The 25,285-nt window shown below is 40.8% G+C and overlaps 1 protein-coding gene across 5 annotated transcripts in view; it reads right to left on the bottom strand.

Moving 5' to 3' along the window:
- Positions 1–25,285, bottom strand: part of Pde1c (phosphodiesterase 1C) — a 413,422-nt gene that overhangs the window by 80,171 nt on the left and 307,966 nt on the right. For all 5 annotated transcript variants that reach the window (XM_028864090.2, XM_028864093.2, XM_028864092.2 and 2 more), the window contains 5 exons: positions 19,108–19,208; positions 17,163–17,291; positions 8,006–8,107; positions 7,338–7,458; positions 2,210–2,291 (listed from right to left, as the gene is read on the bottom strand). In XM_028864090.2, the coding sequence (XP_028719923.1) occupies positions 2,210–2,291; positions 7,338–7,458; positions 8,006–8,107; positions 17,163–17,291; positions 19,108–19,208 (535 nt within the window). The remainder of the gene's footprint in view (positions 1–2,209; positions 2,292–7,337; positions 7,459–8,005; positions 8,108–17,162; positions 17,292–19,107; positions 19,209–25,285) is intronic.

The raw sequence follows: 25,285 nt of genomic DNA on the forward strand, positions 1-25,285 counted from the left end.
TACACATGCTGGCACTACCAGGGAGTGGAGTAAGTCATCCATCGTCACACATAAGGAAGGAAACAAACACCCACGCAGGGGGTCACTGCCCACTCCTCTGAATGGGTGTCTGGAAATGCAGGGATGAGTATTTAGTTGTCACAGTTACTAAGGGGAGAGCAATACTGGTGCTAATACTCAGCAGAGAAGGGTGTTACAACTGTAGTGTAACCTACAAAATAAGAACTGTCTATCTAATAAGGAAACATTGGTAAGCGTTCACTATAATTTAATTTTGACCTCAAACTGCAGTATTTGATGATACACAGAATTCTTTTTATTTTATTTTACAATACAATTCAGTTCTACATATCAGCCACGGATTCCCTTGTTCTCCCCCCTCCTGCCCCCCTCCCCTTCCCCCAGCCCACCCCCATTCCCACCTCCTCCAGGGAAAAGCCTCCCCCGAGGACTGAGATCAACCTGGTAGACTCAGTCCAGCCAGGCAGGTCCAGTCCCTTCCTCCCAGGCAAAGCCAAGCGACCCTGCATAAGCCCCAGGTTTCAAACAGTCAACTCATGCAATGAGCACGACTCCCCATTTCCTACAGGAACATACAAGCATGTTTGCTATTCTTGGCACAATGTAAAATCCTGGCCTGATTTCTCCCTATAATGTCTCTCACTATATCCTATTCCCTACCCTCTGTCCCTGCCATATCGGAGCTATTGAGAATTCACTGATCATATTAAGCAGTTTTTAATCTCTGCTTTCTCTGTCTCCTGTCTGTGGTGTCGTTTTATCCACCACTAAGCCATTGCTAACATGTACCACTATCTATCACTACCTGCCTAGACACTACTTGAATCCTTCTTCAGATATAGCTCAAACATTAGCCCTTAATAAGTCTGTGTGGACCACCTGACTCTAATGGTTCTCATACTGTCTGTGTATTCCACTGCAAAATGTTAAGAATTCTTCCTTTAACATGCATAATGCTCTAGCACACTTTGTTTTCCTAACATCTTGCCCACTGTCTAATACTGCTTTAATAAAATCTTTAAAAGCAGGTACCATGTATAGTTAATTTTTGACTTCATGGCATCTATGATAATTCCTAGCCATACCCAGTACCCAACTGGAACCCAAGACATATGATGAAACAAATAAAACAATGAATGATCATATAAAGCTCAAGCAGATACAGGGCACGGTGGCACATGTTCTCAATCTTAGCACCTGGGAGTCAAAGGCAGGAAGGTCAGGAGGTCAGGAGGCCAAGGTCCCTAGCTATACAGCCAGTTCACAGTCAGCCTGAGCTGAAGGTTAGCTTTAGTTAAACGGCCAGTTTATGCCCAGCCTGGATTACAGGAGACACTATCTCTCCTCCAAACTGAGGAAGACAAGGCAGTAATTGCTTATTAAATTGATTTTTGAGTGGTCACAGACTCTTCTAAAGTAGAGTTCACTCACGACATTTATTTTATGTGTAACATGTGACACTGTTTCTCTCTCCCACAGCTGAGGGTTTTTGTAATACATGTGTTATGGTGGTTCCTTTTCCTTTTCCTTTTCCTTTTTTTTTTTTTGTACCAAAGAAAAAGAGTGAGAAAACAAAAACAATTTAAGAGAGGCCTCCTAGGGAGGAGGAAAGTCCTAAACTTGGACAGAAGAATCATCAAGAAAGGGAGATAGCCAGGCAGTAGTGGCACACTCCTTTAATTCCAGCATTTGGCAGACAGAGACAGGCGGATCTCTGAGTTTGAGGCCAGCATGGTCTACAGAGCAAGTTCTAGGACAGCCAGAGCTACAAAGAGAAAGCCTGTCTTGGATTTAAAAAAAAAAAGCAGAGGTGGCAGAGGGGGTGGGGGTGGGGGTGGGGGTGGGAGAGGGGGAGGGGGTGGGGGGTCATAGGATGACTTCCAGTGTTGAAGCCCAGTAGGGGCACTGAAGCAAAATGGGCTCCCCAACTACAGTATGCCCTGCATGGCCATTTCCTCGGGAAGTTGAAGCCCTCTTTCCTTTTGGCAAGAATGATGGGGACTCCAGAGTTTCTCTGTCTAATGTCCCCCCAGAACAAGCCATAGTCCAGAGAGAACGATATCACTTCACCCTGCCAAGGACTGGCAGCAGTGAGCCAGAGCCCCAGCTGGGATCCCCGAACCCAGCAGCCCTGCCCGCCACAGATTTGCCATCTGATGCTCCTTCAAAGCAGCCGGCAAATACCTACCCACTTGGGACTGAGCAACCATGGTTGACTTTCTGTCACACAGAGGAGAAAATGGCAGCCCCAGCTCAGCTTCTCTGTCACCCTAGAAAAACAGAAGGTCACAGTAAACAAAAGAACAGGCTGAGCTGCCCAGATTTTTATTTAGCAACCTCAGCTACCACTTAGGCCACTTATCTTTATTTTAATTATTACAATTACATTGTGTAAGAAGTCCTGGTGGGCCTGCTCCTCTAAACAAAAGACACCAAGAACTAGTGGCTTCCGGAGAGCAATCATTCCCTCTGACTGCAAAGTCTCACGCTGTCCCAAAGAAAGCTTCACTGGGCAGCAATAGGTTCCCCATGGAAAACCAGGCAGCAGTCCATGTGTCCTGTGGCCTAGAGCCAACGTCACAGTCAGAAGGGCCCTGCTCCCCACAGTGTTCCTGCAGCTACCTATGGCCCTCTTCTAGCCACTAAACCCTCCGTGTGAGTCATGTTCAAAAGGGAAATTCAAACTGACTGATGTGGCTTTGTCCCTTAACATTACCTAAAGCCACACACAAAGGGAATGCGTACTTCTGTGTTTCCTGTCCTAACACTTGATTTACAGTGAAAAGTGGACCAGAAAGAACCAGTTATTAGACAACAGTACAGCATAACTGTTCGGACAAAGTATTGTTCATGGCACCCAAAAGTACCGCTCTAATAAAAGCACTATGGGACGTCTAACTGTTGATGGAGATGGCTTTTAAAAACATAAAATACAAGTTCAATCTTTCTGTCATGTCCAGAGGAAGAAGAATATATCTCCTCATGTCTGTCAGTGGACTGTGTTCTTCCTTTTTTTTTTTTTTTTTTTTTTTTTTAGGTAGAAACTCACTCAGGATAATGGCTACCAGTCTATGCTTGAATCCTGTCTTATTGCTGTGGTGTACGGTCCTAGGAAGGTCACTGTCCTTTGCTATTTCACAACTTTCCATCTGTTAAATGTAGGTAACAGTCTAGACCTAAAGGGCTTATCATGAGGCAAAATGACAAAAACACATATAGGCAAACAAAAGAACTACTAAAGAATTACTGCTGCCATAGAGAAAGCCATATTTGAAGTTGAGCTTTGAGAAACATGGAATGAATTTGTTCTAGCTAGCCTACCCTAATTGTAATGAACGTTACCATTGTATTAATAGCACTCAGAAACCCTAATAGCCTGCAGCCAAGACTGTCCCAACATCTGAATGCTTATTTCTAAATAATGTTACCAAGGAGTCAGATAAGAATTCTAGCAAAAGCACCAGGTAGATTTTAAGAAGCTTTATATTGATCAGAGCTATCACAGACTACAAGAGCCTAATGCCTACAAAGAACCAACAACCAAATGACATAGAAGCAGCATTTATGGAGCAAAAAGTCTAATGCATAAAAAGAAAGAAATAATAGAAACACCTGCCAGCCCATGGCAACTCACATATTTAAAAATGTTATATAAAAATCTAAGTTATTTAACTGACACTGTGAAGAAGGCAAATTGCTATGGCTGAATATAAAATGTATTGACCACTTGGTCCCCAGCTGGTACAACGGACCCAGTCCTGATGAGTTCAGAGCTGAATGGTTTAAAGGAAGTGAGTCACTAGGGCCTCATCTCTAAAGGGCATATATCTCATGGCCTCAGAACTTTCTTCTCTGGCTCTCTTGGCTTCCTGGTCGCCAGGAGGGGAGCAGTATTCTTTTTCCCTGACAGCATGCCCCAGTGTTTCTGTCTTGCCACAGGCCTAAACACAATAGAGCAGGTTAATGATGTACTGAAACCTCTGTACCAGGAGCCCGCCTATACCTTTCCTCTTTTACGTTCATATTCTCAGATGTCTTGTCACAGTAGAGAAGATTTACTACCATATAGATACATCTGATAGTCTTTTGACTGTATGCTGAAATAAGACGCAGAAGTCTTCCATGATCCACAGACAAGCACAAAGGTGCTGTATGCATACAGTTAATTTAAGCTCCAAATAAAAAAATAAGAAATTATTTGGTCAATAAAAAGAAAGTAATTTGGAATCTATTAAGTGAAGAAACATATCACAAAAAAAAGTTTGAAAATATTCTATTTGAGGTAACTCTTGGTTAAAAGAAAAATGAAAAGCAAATTTAAAGACTAGTTACTAAAGACTGCCTTGGAGCACAGTGTGTCAGAAGCATCAATAAACAAACACTTCTCAGTTTCTGTTTTCTAAATAAACAAAAAACAAAGGCAAATGAAGTGAGCATTGAACTCAGGGAGTTAGAAAAATAAAAGTAAATGAGATGAATAAAGATGCAAACAGGATCACTAAAGAAGAAAGAAACACTAAAAACAACACAATCTTGTAGGGGAGAGAGGGAAAACACTCAGCAATGCATATGAAATAAAACAAACAAGGAAACCCCCACAGACACAGAAGAAATGAAAAGAACTGTGAGATGTTTCCAAACTGTAAAAGTACACAGTGATACAAAGAAAATGAACCTCAAAGCTTCTCAGAATGAAATGGATTTACCAAGGCAGACATCTTTTTTTTTTTTTTTTCAAAGTCAGTGTTTCATTTGAAAGCACCCCGAGGCTGTGGCATGGATTCTGTAGAATGTAGTTATGAAGCTGAAGATGGCACTCCATCCTATAAAAGAGCAAGGACGCCTACCTATGTTCACAAGGGCTAGCTATCCTGTTATTTTGAAATATAGCCCAACTTTCTGAATGTAATCTTAAGAGGCTCTATGGGATTTCCCATGTGAACTCTCCAGTTTCAAAGCTATCATTGAGAGCTGGAGGAGCATTACTCCGAGTTTCATGGGTTACCAGCTATGCTTTGGCATCTGGGTTAAGACAATAAAACTACTTTAGAGAATTACATTCACTAAAACCAGTTCAAGTCCAGTGAATTAACACACCAGTCCTAATAGGCCAAGAAATTCAGTATGGTTACTTCCATACTGCCCCTAGCACATTTTCATTTCATTTGAGTCTCTGTGTGTATGCATGTAAACAAGGTTTCCTTTATGGTGAGGAAATAGTGTTCACATAATTAAATAATTCACATACTCTCATAATTCAAAAAAAAGGAATCACTTCAGTATATAAAACTTATGTGAGTTAGCCATGATCTGTCCACTGGCCACAGACTGAATATTACCAGCATAAGGGAGGTAATTTTACAAAACTACATCAAAGGGAGCATATGAAGAAGGAGAGGGTGAGTATTTATAGAAAGGTCTCATGCTGGTGTTAGAAAACCAGCCATTTAAAAATTGTTTAACGTAAGCCCTGAATGAAAGATGAATTTGTAGTCAGTTAGCCTTGCATGCACATCGGGGTCACAACTGTGTCATTCAAGCCCCTCCCATGCCCACACTTCACTCCACTCTACTCATCAGAGAGCCTGGGGATTTCTCTGGAGACCACGTAACGAGTGTGCAAAGGAGACTTCCTATATAAGGTCAGGGCGCATGAGCTTGGTGTAAGGGTGGTTGTGCATTTGTGGAGTGGCACCCATGGACACACCGAAGACAACACAGGATATTCGATGCTGAAAGGTTCTTAAGAATATTCGTCCAAACTTACCCTGAATCTTTTCTGTTCCCTCAAAAAACAAAAAACAAACAAACAAACAAACAAAAAAAAAAAAAGACAAGGGAATTAGAAAAGTGACTTAGTCCTGGGCTGCAAAGCAGTTGGAATAAAGCTCCAATGGACAGTTTGGGGCTTTAGTGGCTGTTAACTCTAGTCCCACTGACTACTGGACAATGTGTACAGTTTTAGGAAGAAAAAAATACACACAATTTTTGTGCAATTATTTCCCCATTCAAACTAAGAGCATCAGGAGACTTTCATACCCAAGCCCAAGGTAACCAGTGTGCAAGTGTGTCCCCACAGCTGAGATGGTGGAGACTTACTCCTCAAGGTCATATGGTAATAGTAGTTAGAGGTGAAGTCATTGGGAGATAACACGGCTTAGAAAAAATCTTGAGAGTGGGTCACTAATACCCCATGAAGGTGTCATTGACTTTAAAGCAGAGCAACCAGAGCTAGCACTGTGATGCCCCCAACAAGTGGGCTTACCAGATGCCAGTGCCAGGCTCATGGAGTTCTAGGTTCCAAAGCCATGACCTAAAGAAATCTCTATTCTTTACAAATTATCTCATCTCAGGTATGGTATTATAGCAACAGAAAATGAACTGTGGCTCAGAGAGAGAACCTATCCCTAGTCATTTGAGGGAACAATGGTAAGACATGGGATTAAGTGCTGTTTTATGGGGGTTAGAGTTCTCAAAACCCATGTCATGCGCTTCCCCTTTTGAATGAACAAGAATTAGCTGAGTTCATTTACTAATATGAACTAATAGTAACTGAGGTCTGTGATCTACATTTTATTGACTGAGCCTCAGGACTTCATGTCTCAAAGCAGGTATCTGTGTGGCAGCTCTTCTCAAGGCGAGGCCAGCATCCGTGTCAGGCTGGAGAACTAACCCTAACCCCAAAGACATCTGTCTTGATGACATGCACTTACTTTCTTTCTTTTATTCTGTTATATTTACATATTTGTATTTGTCTTAAAGCAATGCGTACTCATTAAAGACTGTCTATTCTTACAGATAACACGACTCCGGATTAAAAGTGTCGCTAAATTTAAATGCACTTGAACAATAATTCCTAGTGATTTCTTGACTCAGAGTTGCCATATCTTAGTTTTGGAACATTGTGTCACCACTCATCCATCAAAACAAAGAACCTATCCAATAATAAGACATGAGTCAAAGATTATCAACTTAGTCCCACAGGGCGATACCAAAATAACACTTTTGGTAACTGATGGGAGGGGAGGGGAGGGAGAAAAGTCCTTTTCAAATGACAATTAGACAAGAGACTGCCACAAGGAAACACATTTCTTCTAAGCAGAAATGCCTTAGAGAGAACACATTTCACAATGTCTTAAGAATCAGAATTTAGGTAAAAGTCAAGCATTACATATACAGAAAAAAATAACTGAGAAAACCCCCCTTCTTCAGAGAAAATAACTATGTCCTCCATGGTCCTTGCCAGAGAGTTGCTGAAATATTCAATTCCCAAATTATCCAGTGCCAGCCCTGGTGAGCAGCAAGAGACAAGGTACCTGTCTGAAGAACTCCTCCAGGAGAGACATGGTCCAGCGGTGGTGCAGGTCCCATGCTTTCGCGGGATGGCTGATGTCTGCTGTGTGCAGCATCAGGGATAAGGCTTTTGGCTTTTCAATTCTGCAAACCCAACACATGGAAGCACACAGTGACCACAGGCCTCAAACACTGGGAGTTTCAAAAATCTTTAAAATCACCTCTGCTTGTCCACAGAAAACCCAATTGACACCGAAATAAGGAAAGGGCGAATTGCCTATAAGTACTGCCACCACGCTGATGAACGAACATTCAGTATTTACTGAAAAAGGTCCTTCTCATTTAACCAGTTTATAGAATGGCTGCATTTTTCAACCAGGCAACAAAAATCTAAACAATACTTTCTTTCTTTAGTTACCTCTACATTCATCAGACCTTTGATCATTTAATTACTAACAGGGTAATGATAGTAATTGCGGCTAACTAGTACTGTGTCTTGTATTTACTCCAACTCTGATTCTGATAAACCTCTAATTGTGAGATGCTGTATGATGTTCAAGCTCTTTGCTCCAGACATCACTACTTTCTGAGATAACCCAACCATTATCCTGAAGGTGATGTGTTTTAAATGTATAAAATATACAAATTTTAGACTAAGCCCTATGATAACATGATGTCACAGGCTACTCACGCTTCTGGCTGCTGCAGGGCTGTCTTCATGGCTTTGATTTGCTGGAAATGACAGGACATATCCGTGGCCATTACCATCTCAATTACCAAAGTTCGAAACTCCCTTTTGGGGACACCCGTGAGGAAAAGGCATGAAAACAAAGAAAATGAAAATCCAAGTTATTTTTTGCCACATTTAGTCAAAATCATTTAATTATTTCAGCTTTTCAAATCTAATGTCAGTCTTTTCGGTGGAATTTTTATAAAGTGGGATATAAATGAAGGTTAAAGACAAAGGAATGATTTATTAAGAATATGATAGGGGGGGGAGTGTAGAGAGATTGCTCAGTAGTTAAGAGCATTTAATCCTCTTGCAGAGGTCCTGAGTTTGATTCTAAGCACCCACATCAGGTAGATCACCTCCCTGAGCACTTGCATTCATGTGAACATACCCATGCACAGACACACATACATGCATAGAATTTACAAATAAAATAAGTCTTTACAAAAGAACATGATACATCTGTCATTTGGAAAAATAAACCTACAGGGAAAGTTACAGTGATGCTGAAATCTGAATTAAAGTGTTCACTTCACAGTTGAATCCATTTTTAAGATAAAACTAACTTGAAATAATCCTAGAAACTAGACTGATAATTTATTGGGTACATTGTGTAGTCCACATTTTAAAAACAGGCTTTATTTTTTTTTAAGTACTTTTAGTCTTACAGAAAAAATGAAGAAGGGTAAATCATCTTCTCTGCTGTGGTTTCCCTAATCATAAACATTCTGTGCTTATGTGGGGTTCATGAGTTATAACTGATAAACCAATGTTAATACATTTATTAAATGAGCCAGACAATGGTGACACACACCTTTAATCCCAGCACCCGGGAGGCAGAGGCAGGCAGATCTCTGTGAGTTTGAGGTCAGCCTGGTCTATAGAGTGAGTTCCAGGACAGCCAGGATGACACAGAGAGACCTTGTCTTGAAAACCCAAAAACCAAACAAACATTTATTAAATGAAGTCCATAGCTTACTTAGGGCTCACTCATCATATTGCACAGTTCCACAGGACTTGACAAATGCCCCTGCCATGTGTCTATATTTTAGCATCATATAGAATGATTTCTGAACTCCGAATTTTTCTGTTATTTCCCCCTCCCCTGAGCTGCTGAAAGCTGCTAGATGCTATACTGAACTAACAACTGCACTGAGGTATAATTTAGCTCAGAATAAACTGCTCCTATAGGAACACCATGATTCAACCGGTTTTAGCAGCTGAATAAACCTTTGAAAACATCATTACATTCATAACAAATACTTTCATTACTGTCCAGCAGTTCCACTTTCTACTTGTACATATGTATGTATATAATGTGTGTGCATGTATATATGCTTGTAATGTTCATGTATATGAATGTGCACTGAAATGACAAACATATAAGCATGTTATACATGTATACATATACACAATATTTTACAAGCATTATACCTATACATATATACATACTTACAGGTATATAAAACAAAATGTTCTCTTTTTGTCTGAGTTCCTTTCCTAGGCATAAGGACTTGCCGCTTATGGTAGAGTGGGTCAGCCATACTTCCTTGCTGTTTCCAGGTGAAAGGTATCCCAGCTACTACTGCAGTTTGTTATCCTCTTAACAGCTGTTGTGTATTTGGTGTATTCTACACTAGTTTAGGGTGAATACAGACAAATTGTCCCTGGGTACCCGTGTGCAAGTCTTTATATGGACATGGCCTCATTGCTTTAGAGCAAATATCCAAAAACAGAAGGGCTGTTTTGTTAGGCACCTGAGTATTTAACTGTATAAAAATCCTGCCAAAGCCCTTGCAAAATGACTGTTAAGTTCACATTTTTGACAAGCATGTTAAAGTTCTAGTTTTTTTTTTCTCGCCTTCTGTCAGCCTTTAATGCTAACCATCCAGTGGGTGTGAAGGGGTATCTTATTGTGGTTTTTATTTGCATTTCCTTGACCAGATACTGTTGCTGAGCACCTCTTGTGTGCTTTTACTGTGTGTGTATCATTTTTTAGGGAACCGTGTTTCAATTACTTTTTACTTTTTAAAGGAGGGGTGTTTCTTTAAAAACTCTCATTATTGAGCTGTCAAGGTACATTATGCTTCTGATACAAACCCCAATAGAATATGCACAGCATCCACGTTTCTCCAGTTTCGTGGCTTAGATCAATTCAGTGCCTTCCAACAAGTTTAATTTTCATTAAATAAATTTTTTATTTAAAAAAATGCCTCTTGCCTTTTGTGCTCTAAGAACTCCACCTGTCCTGAAGACATTGCTGTGCTTTCCTGTGAAATCTTCACCACTATCATGGTTACCACCGAGCTGGGAGCAAAACCTGCCACTGAGCTGCATTCTGAACCGAGTGACCATTTCCCATGGTTTATTCCTCAATCTGGCGCTTCCCCAGTTGAGCCATTTCAGCCTGTCTAGGTTTTATGCTCTATTTTATGACAAAATTTGAGCTGATTTTTGAGTATGGTTTGAAGTACGAGTCAAAGTTATCGCTTTCCATAGACACCCACTTGTTTTAACACCATTTGCTGAAAATAGTTTCCTTTCCCCACTGAGTCAACTTAAACACCTTTATCAAAAATCAACTGGTGAGGGGTCTGAGGAGATACCTCAGTGGGTACAGTGCTTGCCAGGCAAGCATGAGGACCTGAGTGTGGGGGGTAGCAGGACACATTTGTAACCTAGCACTGAGGGACAGGGATCAGGACAAGAGGATCCGCCGAGTTTGCTGTTCAGGCAGTACTACCAATAAGTGACCTCCAGGTTCAAGGTAGAGACACTGACTCAAAAAACAAGCTGGAGAGCAGTAGAGGAAGACATCCAACATTGACCTCTGACCTTCCCCCTAAAAGGTTTTAATTAGCATACAAAGTAATAGCTTTCAGTATAGCTGTATGTTTATAAGTATCTCTGCACTTAGATTGCCTTCACCCCTCACCCCTTCTTGCTCCTCCTCTTCCTGAGGAGTACTCATTCTACCTTTATGTCATATGTGTGTTTACCTAATCTAGATTCTGCAGACAAGAGAAAAGCTCAGTACCTTCTGAGTTTGGTTTATTTAATTTAACATGATGACCTCCAGTTCAACTGTTTTTCTATAAATGTCATAATTTCATTCTTCTTTGTGAATGAATAAAACCCCACTGTAGGGGCTGGCAAGATGGCTTAGTGCAGTGGTCCTCACCCTTCCTAATGCTATGACCCTGAATACAGTTCCTCATGTTGAGGTGACCCCAACCATAAAGTTACTTCATTGCTACTTCACAACTGGAATTTTGCTACTGTTATGAATTGTAATGTAAATATCTGATGTGCAGGATATCTGATATTTGACCCCTGTGAGAGGATCATTCTATCCCCCAAGGCATTGTGACCCACCTGTGGAAAATCCCTGGCTTAGTGGGTAAAAGCACTTGCCACCAGGTCTAACCACCTGAGTTTGATCCCACGTTGTGGAAGAAGAGAACATGGTGCATTGTGGCATGTAGGTACCCACCAACCTTTAACAAACTAATAAACATCCTAAAAAGTCCACTGTGTACATGGACCATATTTTCTTTACTCATTCATCCAAGATGGGTGTCCAGGATGATTCATAGCTTGACTCTTGTGAACACAGTCACAAATAAAGATGGGTGTGCAGGTGTCTCTGTGCTATTCTCATGTATTTCTTCAAGACTGCATCCCAGGAGTGGGAGAGATGAATCATATAGTTGTTCTATTCTTAGTCTTCTGAGATGTTTCCACGCTGATTTCAACAAATCGGATCCTTTATCTCCTACCTTGTGCAAGAATTTCAAATGTAATTTCCTAATGGCTAGCTGTTAGTCTATTATTTTTTACATTAACTTCATATTTAGTGGCCTCATTAAATTCATTATCAGTTTTAGTAGTCACCATAATAGTCTTAAGGCTTTATGTGCAATCAAATCTCTTTTGCTTACAGAAACACTTTATATTGTTCAATGTGGTGGTATTGTGTTCCCCAAAATATTGTGTACCCTAATAAACTTATCTGGGGTCAGAGAACAGAAAAGCCATGAGATACTTAGGATAGGCAGTGGTAGCACACTCCTTTAATCCTAGCATTCCAGAGGCAGAAATCCATCTGTTCAAAGATACAGCCAAGCATGGTGACTCATGTCTTTAATCCCAAAAAGCAAGCCTTTAATCCCAGGGAGTGATGGTAGAAAGCAAAAAGGTATATAAGGCATGAAGACCAGAAACTAGAAGCATTTGGCTGGTTAAGCATTTGGCTGGTTAAGCTTTCAGGCTTTGGAGCAGCAGTTCAGCTGAGTTTCATTCTGGATGAGGACTCAAAGGTATCCAGTCTGAGGAAACAAGATCAGCTGAGGAACTGGCGAGGTGAGGTAGCTGTGGCTTGTTCTGTCTCTCTGATCTTCCAGTGTTCACCCCAATACCTGGCTCTGGGTTTGATTTTATTAATAAGACCTTCTAAGATTCATGCTACAGTTCAATGTAAGATCAGCCATCCTAATCTTGTCCCCTGTCTTCAGTCGGAAGTGCTCAGCTTTCACCATGAAGGCTGATACGAGCTGTGGCTTTACACCGCTGCCTTATCCAGCTGAGACGCTATAGGCTCCTCTTTGTTTCTCATTGGAAGAGAGTTTTTACTTGATAAGTAATGACTTTTGTCAAATGTTTGGATATCACTGTTGAAATGACCACATCGTTTGTTTGGGGGGCTTGTTGTTTGTTTGTTTGTTTGTTTGAGTGGATGCCTCACTATATGGCTCTGGCTGGCCTGAAATATCTCAGTACGGATTCCAACTCAGGATTCTAACTCCTCCTTCCTCAGTCTCCAGTGTGCTGGGATTACAGGCATGTATCAACAACATCTGGCTTTCTTTCCTTGCTTATTTGATTTTAATATGGCAAAATTTTTAAATTTATTTTAGAATCCCAAATTAACCATGCATCTTGGAATACATTCTCTGTAGTTATCAGGGTTATCCAATATAACACAAATACATTTATGTATATTTACATATAAATATTCATTATAAAATTTACATTTGTTTGTTTATGAGACAGGGTTTCCTATATCCAAGACTGGCTGTGACTTCTCTATGCAGGGGTAGATGACTTTATCCCTCTGTTTCCACTTTCCCAGTGCTGGGACTACAGGTAGGTACAACAAATTCAATTTTATACAGTTCTAGGGATCAAATCCAGGGCTTCATTCATGATAGGCAAGCACTCTACCAACTGATCTAAATCCCCAGCCATGGAACTAACCTACAGACTTATGAAGGTTGACAAGACCAAGGTCAGCTGGAGCAGTCAGCAAGCTAAAGACCTTTAGGGCCAATGATATGCTCCAGTCAAAAGACAACAGACTCAAGATTCAGGAAGAGGGTTTCAGTTCAAACCCAGGAGGAGAGAATTTGATCTTACTTGGGGAAGGGAGTGAACCTTTTATGTATTTAGTCTAACCCTCAGCTCCTTGTGTCAGGCCTCCTAATATTAGGAATGACAGTCTGCCTTACTGAGTCTACTTATTTATAAGTTAGCTTCAACTAAAAACAGACTCATGGAAAGAGCTTGAATGCTATTCAGAGAAATATCAAGGCTCACTGTGGCCAACTTGAGTTGATGCAAAATTAACCACACTATCCAAATCAGGCTTTTTACATAACATTATTTTAAATGCTAATATTTAACAAGGATTGATGCACTTATGTTCATGGGGTTTACTAGTTCCCAAGATTCATTTTGTGATAGTTTTGTAAAAGTAAAGTGTTTAAAATTATGTCTCTGAGGCAAATTAGAAAGTAGCTTCTCCTTTCAATATTTTATAAATAATTTGCATAACATTGGGATGATCTCTTTTTTGTGTTTTCAAAGACTTCGTTAGAGAGAATATCCAAGGATGGAGGTTTCCTGGTGTGAAGATTTTTGATGGCAAACTCAATGGTTTTAATAGATACAGGAATATTAAAATTATCTATTTTATCTTTTGTGAGGTTTTGTAAATTGTATTTGCAGAGTATTTGTTTATTTAATCAAAGGTTTCAAACATGACGAAATAATATTATATTTTCGAAATATGTAGAATCTGACAATGACAATATATGTTCTATCTCAGTCAAGATAGAAGCTTATAAATTTTGTTGATTTTTTTCAAAGAACTAGATTTTAGCTTTGTTAATTTTTTCTGTTGTTTGTAATTTTATGGATTTCTTCAGTAAGATTGCTATTTTTGCCTTTCTGTTTAGGCTGAGTGCTGTTCTTACTCTGGCTTCCCTCCATTGCTGTGTTTATATAAGATATTCCAACAAGATTTTCTGATACCTCAGATACACGATTATTTCTGTTCTCCTCGATGTTTTATTTTCTTTGTGGTAACAGTGGCAAGAGGCACAGATATAAACGGTACGGTGGTTTGAAGGAAATGGCCCCAAAGAGAGTGGCACATTTAGGAGGTACAGCCTTGTTGGAGTAAGTGTGGTCTTTTTGGAGGAAGTGTGTCAAGTGTGGAGGCAGGCTTTGAGGTGTCATATATGCTCAAGCTGCATCCTGTGTCTCCGACTACTTCCTGTGGCCTACAAGTCAAGATGTAGAACTCCCAGTTCCATCACTATGTCTTCCTGCATGCTGCCATGCCCCACCATGCTGATAATGGACTAAACCTCTGAACTGTAAGCCACCCCATTAAATGTTTTCCTTTACAAAAGCCATAGTCATGGTGTCTCTTTGCAGCAATATGAATGCTAACTAAGACAGAAGTTGGTACCAGGGACCAAGGTGTTGCTGTGATAGGCCTGATAATTTTTAATTTACAGTAATATGGACTTTGGTACTTTGGGTACCAAAAGCAGTAGAGTGCTTTAAGCACTGCTTATTGGGCCATATTAGTAGAAGCATCGATGACAATGGTGCTGAGAATTATTTGAACTATAGGGGACTGACTCAAGAGGTTTTAGAGGAGAAGAATTTTAGTATGTTCCCTAGAGATCATTCTTGTGATATTTTGATGAATTGGCTGCCTTTTGCCCTATCTGAACAGTCTGCCTGAGGCTAAAGTGAAGAGTTTTGGATTAATTCTATTGACCAAGGAAATCTCAAAACAGCCTAGTAGAGATTATGTCATGTGGTTATTAGTGATGATAATCAAGATTTATAATGAAAAGCTGGGCAGGATAAATTACAAAATGTAAAATATGAGGAGAAAAAGAGCACCAGGAAGCAGAATGGAGCTACCTCATGTGTTCAAGAAGATAAACAGTAAAAAATGGAATAAAGGGAGTGATGACCTCAGGGCAAGATCCCACCCAGCTAAGATTCCAACTTGTGAAAAGGGATGAAAGAAAAGTTTAGGCAGGGCGGTTGTGGCACATGCCTTTAATCTCAGCACTCCAAAGGCAGAGACTGGCAGATCTCTGAGTTTGAGGCCAGCCTGGTCTACAGAACAAGTTCCAGGATAGCCAAGTTTAGTCAGTGAAGGAAACCCTGGAAAACAGAAAGCTGATTAAGATGTAATTGAATGAGGAGGCCATGATCCATCAAGCAGCAGAACTTGGCAGCTTCAGCCATGTGGTTCTGGCTTTAAAGTCAAGGATAGAAGAAAGGGGCTATGGAGTTTGCCTCCATGATTAAGAAAAGCCACTGAGGTCAGGCACGTGTCAGGAGTGTCCCTGAATAGAGGTCTAGAGAGACCATTGTATGAAGCTGTGAAGTTGAAGCCTGGATTGCCTGGGAGATCCCACGATTTTGGTGATGCCAGAGTCCTGCCAAGGAAAGCTGCTAACAGTGAGTGGAACCAGCCCAAGGGAAAGTGTGTTGCAGAGACCAAAGCTGAAAGGAGTTGGAGATCTGAAGAGCACTTTGACATCAGACATGGAGATCCAGAGTTTGGAGTTTGGCCAGCTGGTTTTTGGTGTTGCTTTGGTCCAGTATTTCCTCACTACCCTCTCTTTCCTGCGTTTTGGAATGGTAATGTATATTCTGTGCTATTATATGTTGGAAAAATGTGATCTGTTTTATTATTTTGATTTTATAGGGGATTGCAGTTAAGAGATTACATGAATCTCAGAAGAGACTTGAAACTTCAGACTTTGAAGTAAGTTTGAGACGGTTATAATCTATGGGGACTTTTGAAGTTGGACTGAAAGCATTTTTGCATTATGATACAGCTACAACCCTTTGGGGGCCAGGGAGTGGAATGTGTGGTTTGAAAGAAAATGGCCCTCAAACGGAGTGGCACTATTAGGAGGTATGGCTTTGTTGGAGTAGGTACAGCCTTGTTGGAGCAAGTTCGTCACTGTGGGGGTGGGTTTTCAGCTCTCAGATAAGCTCAAGCCATGCCCAGTGTCTGAGATCACTTCCTGTTGCCTGTGCAAGATGTAGAACTCTCAGCTCCCTCTCCAGCACATGTCTGCCCACATGCTGACAGGCTCCCTGCCATGATGATGATGGACTAAACCTCTGCAAATATAAGTTGCCACCTCAATTAAATGTTTTCATTTATAAGAACTGCCATGGTCATGGTGCCTCTTCACAGTAATAGAAGCCCTAAGACAGGTGGTGAGTACACAGACTTCACTAAACTAATTTCAAGGGTCTAAATTGACTGTGTCTACATTAATTCACTTATGTAGTTTGAATCACTCAATTTCATAATGTATTAATCAGAGGCTATATCCAAATGGTTTAAGCCAATCCTATTATTTGTGTTACTTTGCACACAATCACCAACAATTCAGGGTTAAAGACAAACAAGGATGCCTGTGTTTGTATGTGGATATGCTCTAGTGTTAACTGATAGGTCTGCCTTATTCCAGGTCCCAGAGGTTCAGACCCTGACTGGATCAGCAGCTCGGACCAAGCTAGAAACAGGAAGAGCAAAGGTAACTTAAGATCGCACCAGAAAGGAAAAAGAATACCACTTATCTTTTTCTGACAAAATTGTACCCAAACAAAATAAGAAAATACAAAACAAAAATGAAGATAGAAATGATACAGCTAATCTTTATAAAGATGTGAAAAGCCAAGTTAGCAAGCTTTGGGGCACTTATTGCAGGGTGTATTTCTTTAGTAGCAGCATGCCCCATCTGTCCACACTCCCCCTCTGGCTTCCAAATCTGTCATTTCATATTACCTCCAGTCATCCTTTGAGAGGTTGACAAGAATATTCATCTCCTCGTCTTCCTGCAGAAGGCGGTAGGCTGCACTCAAGTGGTGATTCTCCAGGACAGATCTGTCATTGTACAGGATAGCTGGATCCGACCTGGACGGAGAGACACACGAACTCCTTCAGGTTGGGCATAGCTGAGACCCCTTCTGCTCACTCGGACACGTTTTGGTGTGTTGTCACTCTTTCCTGTTCTTAGAAATGGTCTTGTCCCCATGCTATTTGGGTCACCAACAGCTCAAACTAACATTACATTATGATAACATAACATTATCAGTAGAAACAAGAAAAGAACTTTACTATCAGTATGTGGGTGTGTCGTGTGTGACATTCAGCCTTAGCATGCCAACACCTGCTTTATTTATAGCGAGACCTCAATTACCTGCACCAGTGGCAAAAGTGACTTTTAAAAATGTCAATGTGTTAAACTTTCTTAGAATTTCTAGAATAACTTTAATTTTTATATTTTTTAATGTAATTCAATCAATATCCTGGTTAATTTATTTTAGTTGTAATTCTCTAAGTATATATCACATGGTGGTTACTATCTGCAAGGTGACTCTATAACTTGATCTTAAATTGTTTTTTCATAGAAATGCCAAACATGGATAGTTGAAAGCAGAGAATATAATTTGTATATATCCTCAAAGACTATTCTGTAGTTGAGTGTTACCTAACATAGGACTGTACATCATTCTAATATCTCCAGGTTAATTTAAGCTTGGGTTATCAGAGCTCATTGTTTCTCAGCTAGGGTACCATCCTATAGATAGGAAGTGTCATCTCAGAGTCCGAGAACAACCAAGTCACAGGACTGTGATGGAAGTGAGGTCTTTTGACAACAGGACTGATAAGTCCGAAGAGAACACCTACCCGCTGTTGACCAAACTGGGGAGGAGTCTAGTACACCTTAAAAATCTTAGGCTTAGCATTTGATCTATCAAGGAAGAAAGGGTCTGGCCATACAGTTTTCTAAACGGGGATAACTTGTGCTCAGGTGAACTGGACAAAGCTTTGCTGAGGGCCAATGTGTCGATGCTTCAATTTAATTCTGAAGTTAGATATTGGTAGATGTGTGTACTTTGTGGCATTAAGCTCCTTTTTACCTCCTATGACTTACAGGTTTTCCAGTGGGTTGACTGAATTTGTTCTTGGTCTCTAAGCAAGCTCCATGCAGTTGCCCCACCCACCCCTCTCCTTAGGCATCTGTGGGTCACAGCATTGTCCTCCAGGCAAAGCTTCCACCCAGTCTTCTGGGGATCTGCCCATATTTAAAGGCCTTGGAACAATGACAAAAATATGCTCCCAGGAGTCCAGACCACTCTAGCTGGGGAGACGGAAGGAGAACTACAGAGAATAGCATAAGAACTTTCCTTTGCTTTCATCCCATTCTGAACACAGCACAGAAAATACCGTCTTCTTCTGTGTGCCACAGGGGAGGGAAGAGAGGAGAGCACAGAGAAAGAGAAGAGTATCTCACCAGAAGCTCAGAGACCAGGGGGTGAGAAGGAGTCATATTGTTAGTATAACGGGAGCCCTCCAATGATTAGCTGAACTCAGTGACGTCATTTACATGACATCTGGGACTCCATGCAACCTGTGCCACACCTATTAGAAACAGGTAGAGTAGGCACAGAACATACATAAATAACGAGTGAACATTACAATAGCGAAGAAAGGAGGACCCCCTTTAGATCTGAATAAAATATGAGAAACAGCAGCAGGTGGTTTTTAAAATGCTGCGTGTTCAATGAAGCCACCCAGGTTCCTATCTTGTTTACAAGTCAATCTTTTCAAAATTCCAAATAGAGCAACCACAGAAGAGGAAAATGACAAACACACAACTCACTGACATCTAAAATTCTATCCCTGCCTCCTCGTGCCTTTTCTACACACATTTCGACCACCTCACCGGGTCTGAATGTGGAAATTGTTGGTAGTTCCAGTATGTTCGTAGTCATGGATGGCAGCCGAGAAGATTATTGCAAAGATCTCCAGCTCCGTCAGCCAGTTCTGAAAGAGAGAGTCACAGCAAGCAGATAATTGGTCTCTTGCTCAGACAGTTCAGCATGCTGACAACATACCCACCCCACTGCCTTCTACCCTGCAGCTACGACTATTGCCAAACAAGTTCTCTTACACATGGAAGTAATGGGGGCTTTTCCTCATTGAGGAGACTGCCGACTTGTAGTTTGAACACAACGTGCAAGGTTGCAAGAACTAGTACTCTGATCTGACATTCCAGAAAGACAGCAACAGTCAATATGCAGAACTTTAAAAGTCCTCATCAAATATCCCTCCAACTTGAAAATAAAATTCTTGTTTCTCTTTCCTTTCCTCTTCCTGTCCATCCCCCTCCCCTAAAAAAAAAAAAATCCAACACAATACCCTCTCTGATTTATACAGACCACATTAAATTTTTAACACAATAGCAAGCACTAATAGCAAAAAGCCTAATGTCTGATTATGGGAGAAATGTCTCTACAAGTTGGGGGAGACACATATACAGAAATAAGTAAGACAGATATACAGAAACAGATGTTTAGAGGGACTGATTCCATTCATAACCCTGGTTCAGTAGTTTGTCAAGTCTGTCCAGGGGCCAGCAGAATTAGCAACACTTGAGATACAATACAAATATAAGCAAATTCTCTGGCTCTACCTAATCTCACTGAATCAGAAACTGTTCGTTGTAGCTCAGCAATCTGTACTCTATCAAGTGTTCCAGATAGTTCTGATGTACATCGGGGTTTAAGAATCACTGTGCTGCTGGAAGTTCCCTTAACTGAGTCTCACTGAATGGGCTCTGTGACTCACAGATACTTCCCATCCCTGTGTACCTGGGTACCTCTTGCTTACATCTCAGCAGCACACACAACGTATGTGACAACTGCAAATCCACAGAGAACTGTAAAAGTTGATAGTCTCCGATCAGTTTGTTTCCTGTGGCGGTTTGAATGGCAATGGTCCCCAGAGGCTCATATATTTGCACTCTTGGGCTCCAGTTGGAGAGGTTTGGGAGGAGTGGCCTTGTGAGAGGAAGTCCATCCCTGAAGGCAGGCTCTGAGAGTTTGAAGACTTGCACCACTTCCAGCTGCTCTGAGACCTCTTGCCATGCCCTTACTCTGCTATCATGGACTCATCCCCTGGGAACCATCAGCCAAAATAAACCCTCTAAACCCTCTCTCTCTTCCTTAAGATGCTGCTGGTCATGGTGTTTTGTCAAAAAACCAGAAAAGTAACTAATGCACTTGGTGAGTTTTTAAAGTCCCCACTTCATTTTATTTAAACAAAAGGAAGTCATGTTTTTATATGTGGAGACAGGGCTGGTGGGAGAGAAAATGAGCACCCAAACCAGCCAACTCAGAAAAAAGACCACAGTCTCAGTTTACAGTGAGTACATGAGATATATTTGCATGACTGAAGTTCATACAAAATGATTCATAATAGTCATATACATTTTGTAGTTTTCCACTTAGGTATTTTTTCAAATAATTGCTAATTTTGGCTATTAACAAAGGAAATTCCTGAGAATTAGACAATCTATGAAAAAGTGACTTCACATTAAAGAATAAAGATACTTTAAAAATTATTTCTAACAATTTGTAGCATGAAATTAAAAAAAAAAAATCTCTCCCAATACTCAATAATGTGCCTGAAAGTTACAGACTGAGGTTCAAGGAACGGAAAGGCAAAGAGAACAGACTAAGAGAAAAATTTCTGAAATGAGGTAAAAAAGAGATGCAGATGGGCTTGTGAGGTGGCCTGTCAGGTGAAACTGCCCACTGTCACACCTACAACAGGAGTTCAGGCTCTGAGACCCACAAGAAGTCACACACACGCACACACACACACACACACACACACACACACACACACACACACACACGCACAGCAGCAGCAGCACCAGCGGCAGCAGCACATGCCCTACTCCAAGTGAGTAATAAGTAAATGTAATAACTACACTATAAATGAGGAAAGATTGCGGGAAAACTGAGGCTGTCTTTCCAAGGATGGCAAGAGCTCAGTCACCTCCTCACATAGGAAGGCTCAAGGTGCAGCAGAACCTGTCTTGGGCACTTTTAAAAAATACTGTTTTTATTCTTTGAAAGTTTCAGGCATTTATACACTATATTTTGATTATATCCATCTACCAACACTTCTCCTTAATTCTCCCAGCTCCCTGTGCAGTTGTTATCCCCACATTAAAAACTGAGAAAATGAGACCAGAGGAATCTCAGGCTCCATCCAAAGTCACACAGTTGTTCACAGGACAAGCCATACAATCAATATGTTTCCAGAATTCTCACCTCTCATCTGTAGGTTAAATTTCCTTTGTTTATATTCTGTATTCATTTAATTTTGTGTAAACTTATGAATGAATAACATTATATGAGATCTCTTCTCGATATTGTCCATATATATAAATATATATATATTTTCCTTTTTTCTTTTTTTTTTTTTTTTTTTTTTTTTTTTTTGATAAAAGGTCTCATAGACCACACCATTCAAAACTCTGTATGTGGTCCAGTCTGGCTGTGAAATCACAGAAATCCTTTTTTCTTAGCCTCCTGGGTGCTAGAATTACAGGCTTGCAACTCTACATCTGGCTATATTGGTGTATTTTCTTCCCTAATATCATATTATCGCTAATATGCTTTTGAACCATTCCCTGTATACAAGTCTTGTTCTAGTCCTACATAAAGTCAATGCCATGTTTTAAAATAAGAGAGTAGATGGGAGTCAGCATAGAGCCTAAACAAATCCAAGTCATAAAACATCAGTAGTTTAAGCATCAGAAAGCCTGCAAAGGAAGAATTCCTACATTACAAATAACAGGCACACTTCCTTCTTGCCCAAACACACTAACTGCTATTCTTAGTTATCACTTACCTTCTAAAAAACTTAAACAGCAAAGGATCAAACAGGTATACAGCAAAATCTAAACTTTTCCTTTGAAGCTCATTTTAAAACCCAAGCCTTGTGATGATCAGTGTGCATACTGGCTTAGGGATAAGAAAGGCAAAAAAAGGATATCTGGGGAAAGAAAGGGGGAGCCTGAAACAATTTCACAGAGAATAGGCAATCAAAACAAGCCTTGGTGATGGTGACTGGGAGAGCATGGAGTGGAGGAGGGCATTTTTCAAAAGCACTGTCCATCTTGAGTAACGAAATGTGCCCCTGAACTAAAGCAGGAATTAGGGCAGACTGAGGCTTCAAACATCAGACATTAAAAGCCAGAGTGAGTGAGGAATGTAAACTGTCTCAACAGGCAGAGGTGTTTACATCCCAGAGAGGATCAGAGCCAGCCCAGCACTCCAGGAAGAACATTTGTCTGAATAAAGAGGAGGGATGAAAAGTTCTTCAGCACGTGTAAATACCATGGAGGTAGAAGCCATTGGACTTAGAACTGGATGTACTGTAGGTGTGGATAAAAAGAAGTTATAGTCAAGAGAACAACAGATTACATTTGGAATCCAAACACTGAGCCAGTAACCAAATACTTCCCAGGTGGTATCAGATGGCATCCTTGGTAAAAGTAAAGATGGAGAAGGCATAAGAAGCCATTGTGAGGAAAGCTAGGATTCATACTTTAATGTGGCTCAAATTTCCTTGCATTTTTCAACTTAATTACTGTGAATGTTGAGGTTTTATGTCAAAATATAACCAGAAATTTAAGCTACACAGGCATTTTGTTCTAGGATTATTTGACTGTGTTTTCCTGTCTTCCAAATTGGTGTGTCACAGCTCATTCACTGACAGAGCGGCTTTGACACCTGAAGGTGGTGTATTTCGGACTGTGACATCTGTGGCTCAGAAAAGCAAGCTGTGCACTTGGGTGTGTGGGTGGGTGAGGGTAAGCGTACACAACAGAGGAAATCTGAAGGAAATGGATACGGGTCATTGTTCACTGCTACAGGATACATTACTCTTAAGTAAGCTGTGACTTTGCTGTGTGAACAGCAGTTTCTACTTCTACATTATTGTCCTTCAGAAATCACCACAAAAAGATAAATGTATGCACACACACACACACACACACACACACACAAAGAAGGGGTGGGCCATGGGAAGATGGCTGAATAGAACAAGTGTTTGTCACACAAACACAAAGAACTGAGTTCCATTGCCAGCATCCATATGAAAAGCCAGGTGTGGTAGCTGTAATCCCAGGGCTAGAGAGATGGAAATGTGCAGGTCCCTGGGGTGCACTGACCAGCCAGTTTAGCCTAATTGGCAAGCTCTCAGCCAGTAAGAGAGTCCCTCTCAAAGACAAGGTAGAGGGGCCCGATGAAGGACACCTGAGGTTGTCTTCTGTCCTCCTCATGCTCATCATACATATACATGTACCTGCACATAAACTTGTGCATACATGCACACACTGCAAATAACTGAGCACGATACATCATTGGCTGCTAGACCATTGATGCTAGTGATGACCTGCATTAGCATAAATGCTTCAGCATTTTCCTTTAGAACTGATGAAGCTGTTAGATTCATGTTTATATTGCACAGGATACTACACGCAATAGGTACTAATAATATGTTGACCAGAGCTCAGAGCACTAGTCTACCTCTGCTTTAATCTGCTCTACATTACCATCAAGTATACACCCCTGAGGATTCCCAGGTACAAGGAGTTCTTTTTCACCAAAGATATTGCAGAATTATGGCCAAACACCTAAATGCATGGTCAGTGGAGTCAGACCTGGGAGACTAAAGAGATTGGTTCACTGTTTAAGATTACTTTCCGCTTTTGTAGAGGACCTAGGTTCAGTGCCAGGCATGAGCACCCACGTTCAGTGCCCAGCATGAGGACCCAGGTTAATTCCCAGGATGAGGACCCAGGTTAATTCCCAGCATGAGGACCCAGGTTCATGCTCCCCATCATAGTGACAATGGACTGAACCTCTGAACTGTAAACCACCCAATTAAATGTCTTCCTTTATAAGAGTTGCCGTAGTCATGGTGTCTCTCCACACACAGCAAGTGAAAACCTTAACTAAGACATGTACTATGACAAGTATGTGAGATAAATCATATTATAAAGAGAAAAACTGATTTGGACTCATGAATGTTCCAGTCCATGACTGATTGACAGTTGTTTTGAAGGTGGTAACACATCATGAAGTGAGACAAGCTGTATGCTTACACTTAGTGGAAGTGCAAAGGGCCAGGAAGGAAGAGGAGGGGAGTCCTGGTCTCCTTCTTAAGGACACCAGTCCTATTTGTATGAGCTCTGCCTTTATTATCCCATTGCTTCTCTAAGTCCTTACCACCTCGTTCCATCACCATGGAGTAGTTTAACAAAGCACCCAGCTCATACATAATCAGTGCTCAATAAACCTCTGAGTATATGGTTTGAACTGAAACTCCATTGATGTATTTGTCGTTTTCATCACCGTATCTGTTTCTATAGCTTTGTCAATAGTTTAGCATTAGTCAGATAAGAACTACCTTCTTGCTACATACTTTTCCTTTCCAAATCTACCTTTTCTAACACAGAAAAACATACATTTTGTATGGCTTCCTGCTGTGGGATGGTCTGTATGTCAAATTACTCTGATTGGTCAATAAATAAAACACTGATTGGCCAGTGGCTAGGCAGGAAGTATAGGCAGGACTAACAGAGAAGAGAAAAGAAAGAACAGGAAGGCAGAAGGAGTCACTGCCAGCCACCACCACCATGACCAGCAGCATGTGAAGACGCCGGTAAGCCACGAGCCACGTGGCAGGGTATAGATTTATGGAAATGGATTAATTTAAGCTATAAGAACAGTTAGCAAGAAGCCTGCCACGGCCATACAGTTTGTAAGCAATATAAGTCTCTGTGTTTACTTGGTTGGGTCAGAGCAGCTGTGGGACTGGCGGGTGACAAAGATTTGTCCTGACTGTGGGCAAGGCAGGAAAACTCTAGTTACAGCTTTCAGACTTATCAAGTTATACATTAAATTTTTTGGAACTGAATTAGTATTTATTGTTTTGAGAAAAATTTCCATCCATACAACCTAAGAGTTTCCCATTTAAAACACAGCACTCCACTCATTGAAACATTGGTTTTGAGTCCTTTGAGTTTTATAGTTTCCTGT

The sequence above is a fragment of the Peromyscus leucopus genome, chromosome 3 (genome assembly GCF_004664715.2).
Source record: "Peromyscus leucopus breed LL Stock chromosome 3, UCI_PerLeu_2.1, whole genome shotgun sequence".
Lineage (NCBI taxonomy): Eukaryota > Metazoa > Chordata > Mammalia > Rodentia > Cricetidae > Peromyscus > Peromyscus leucopus.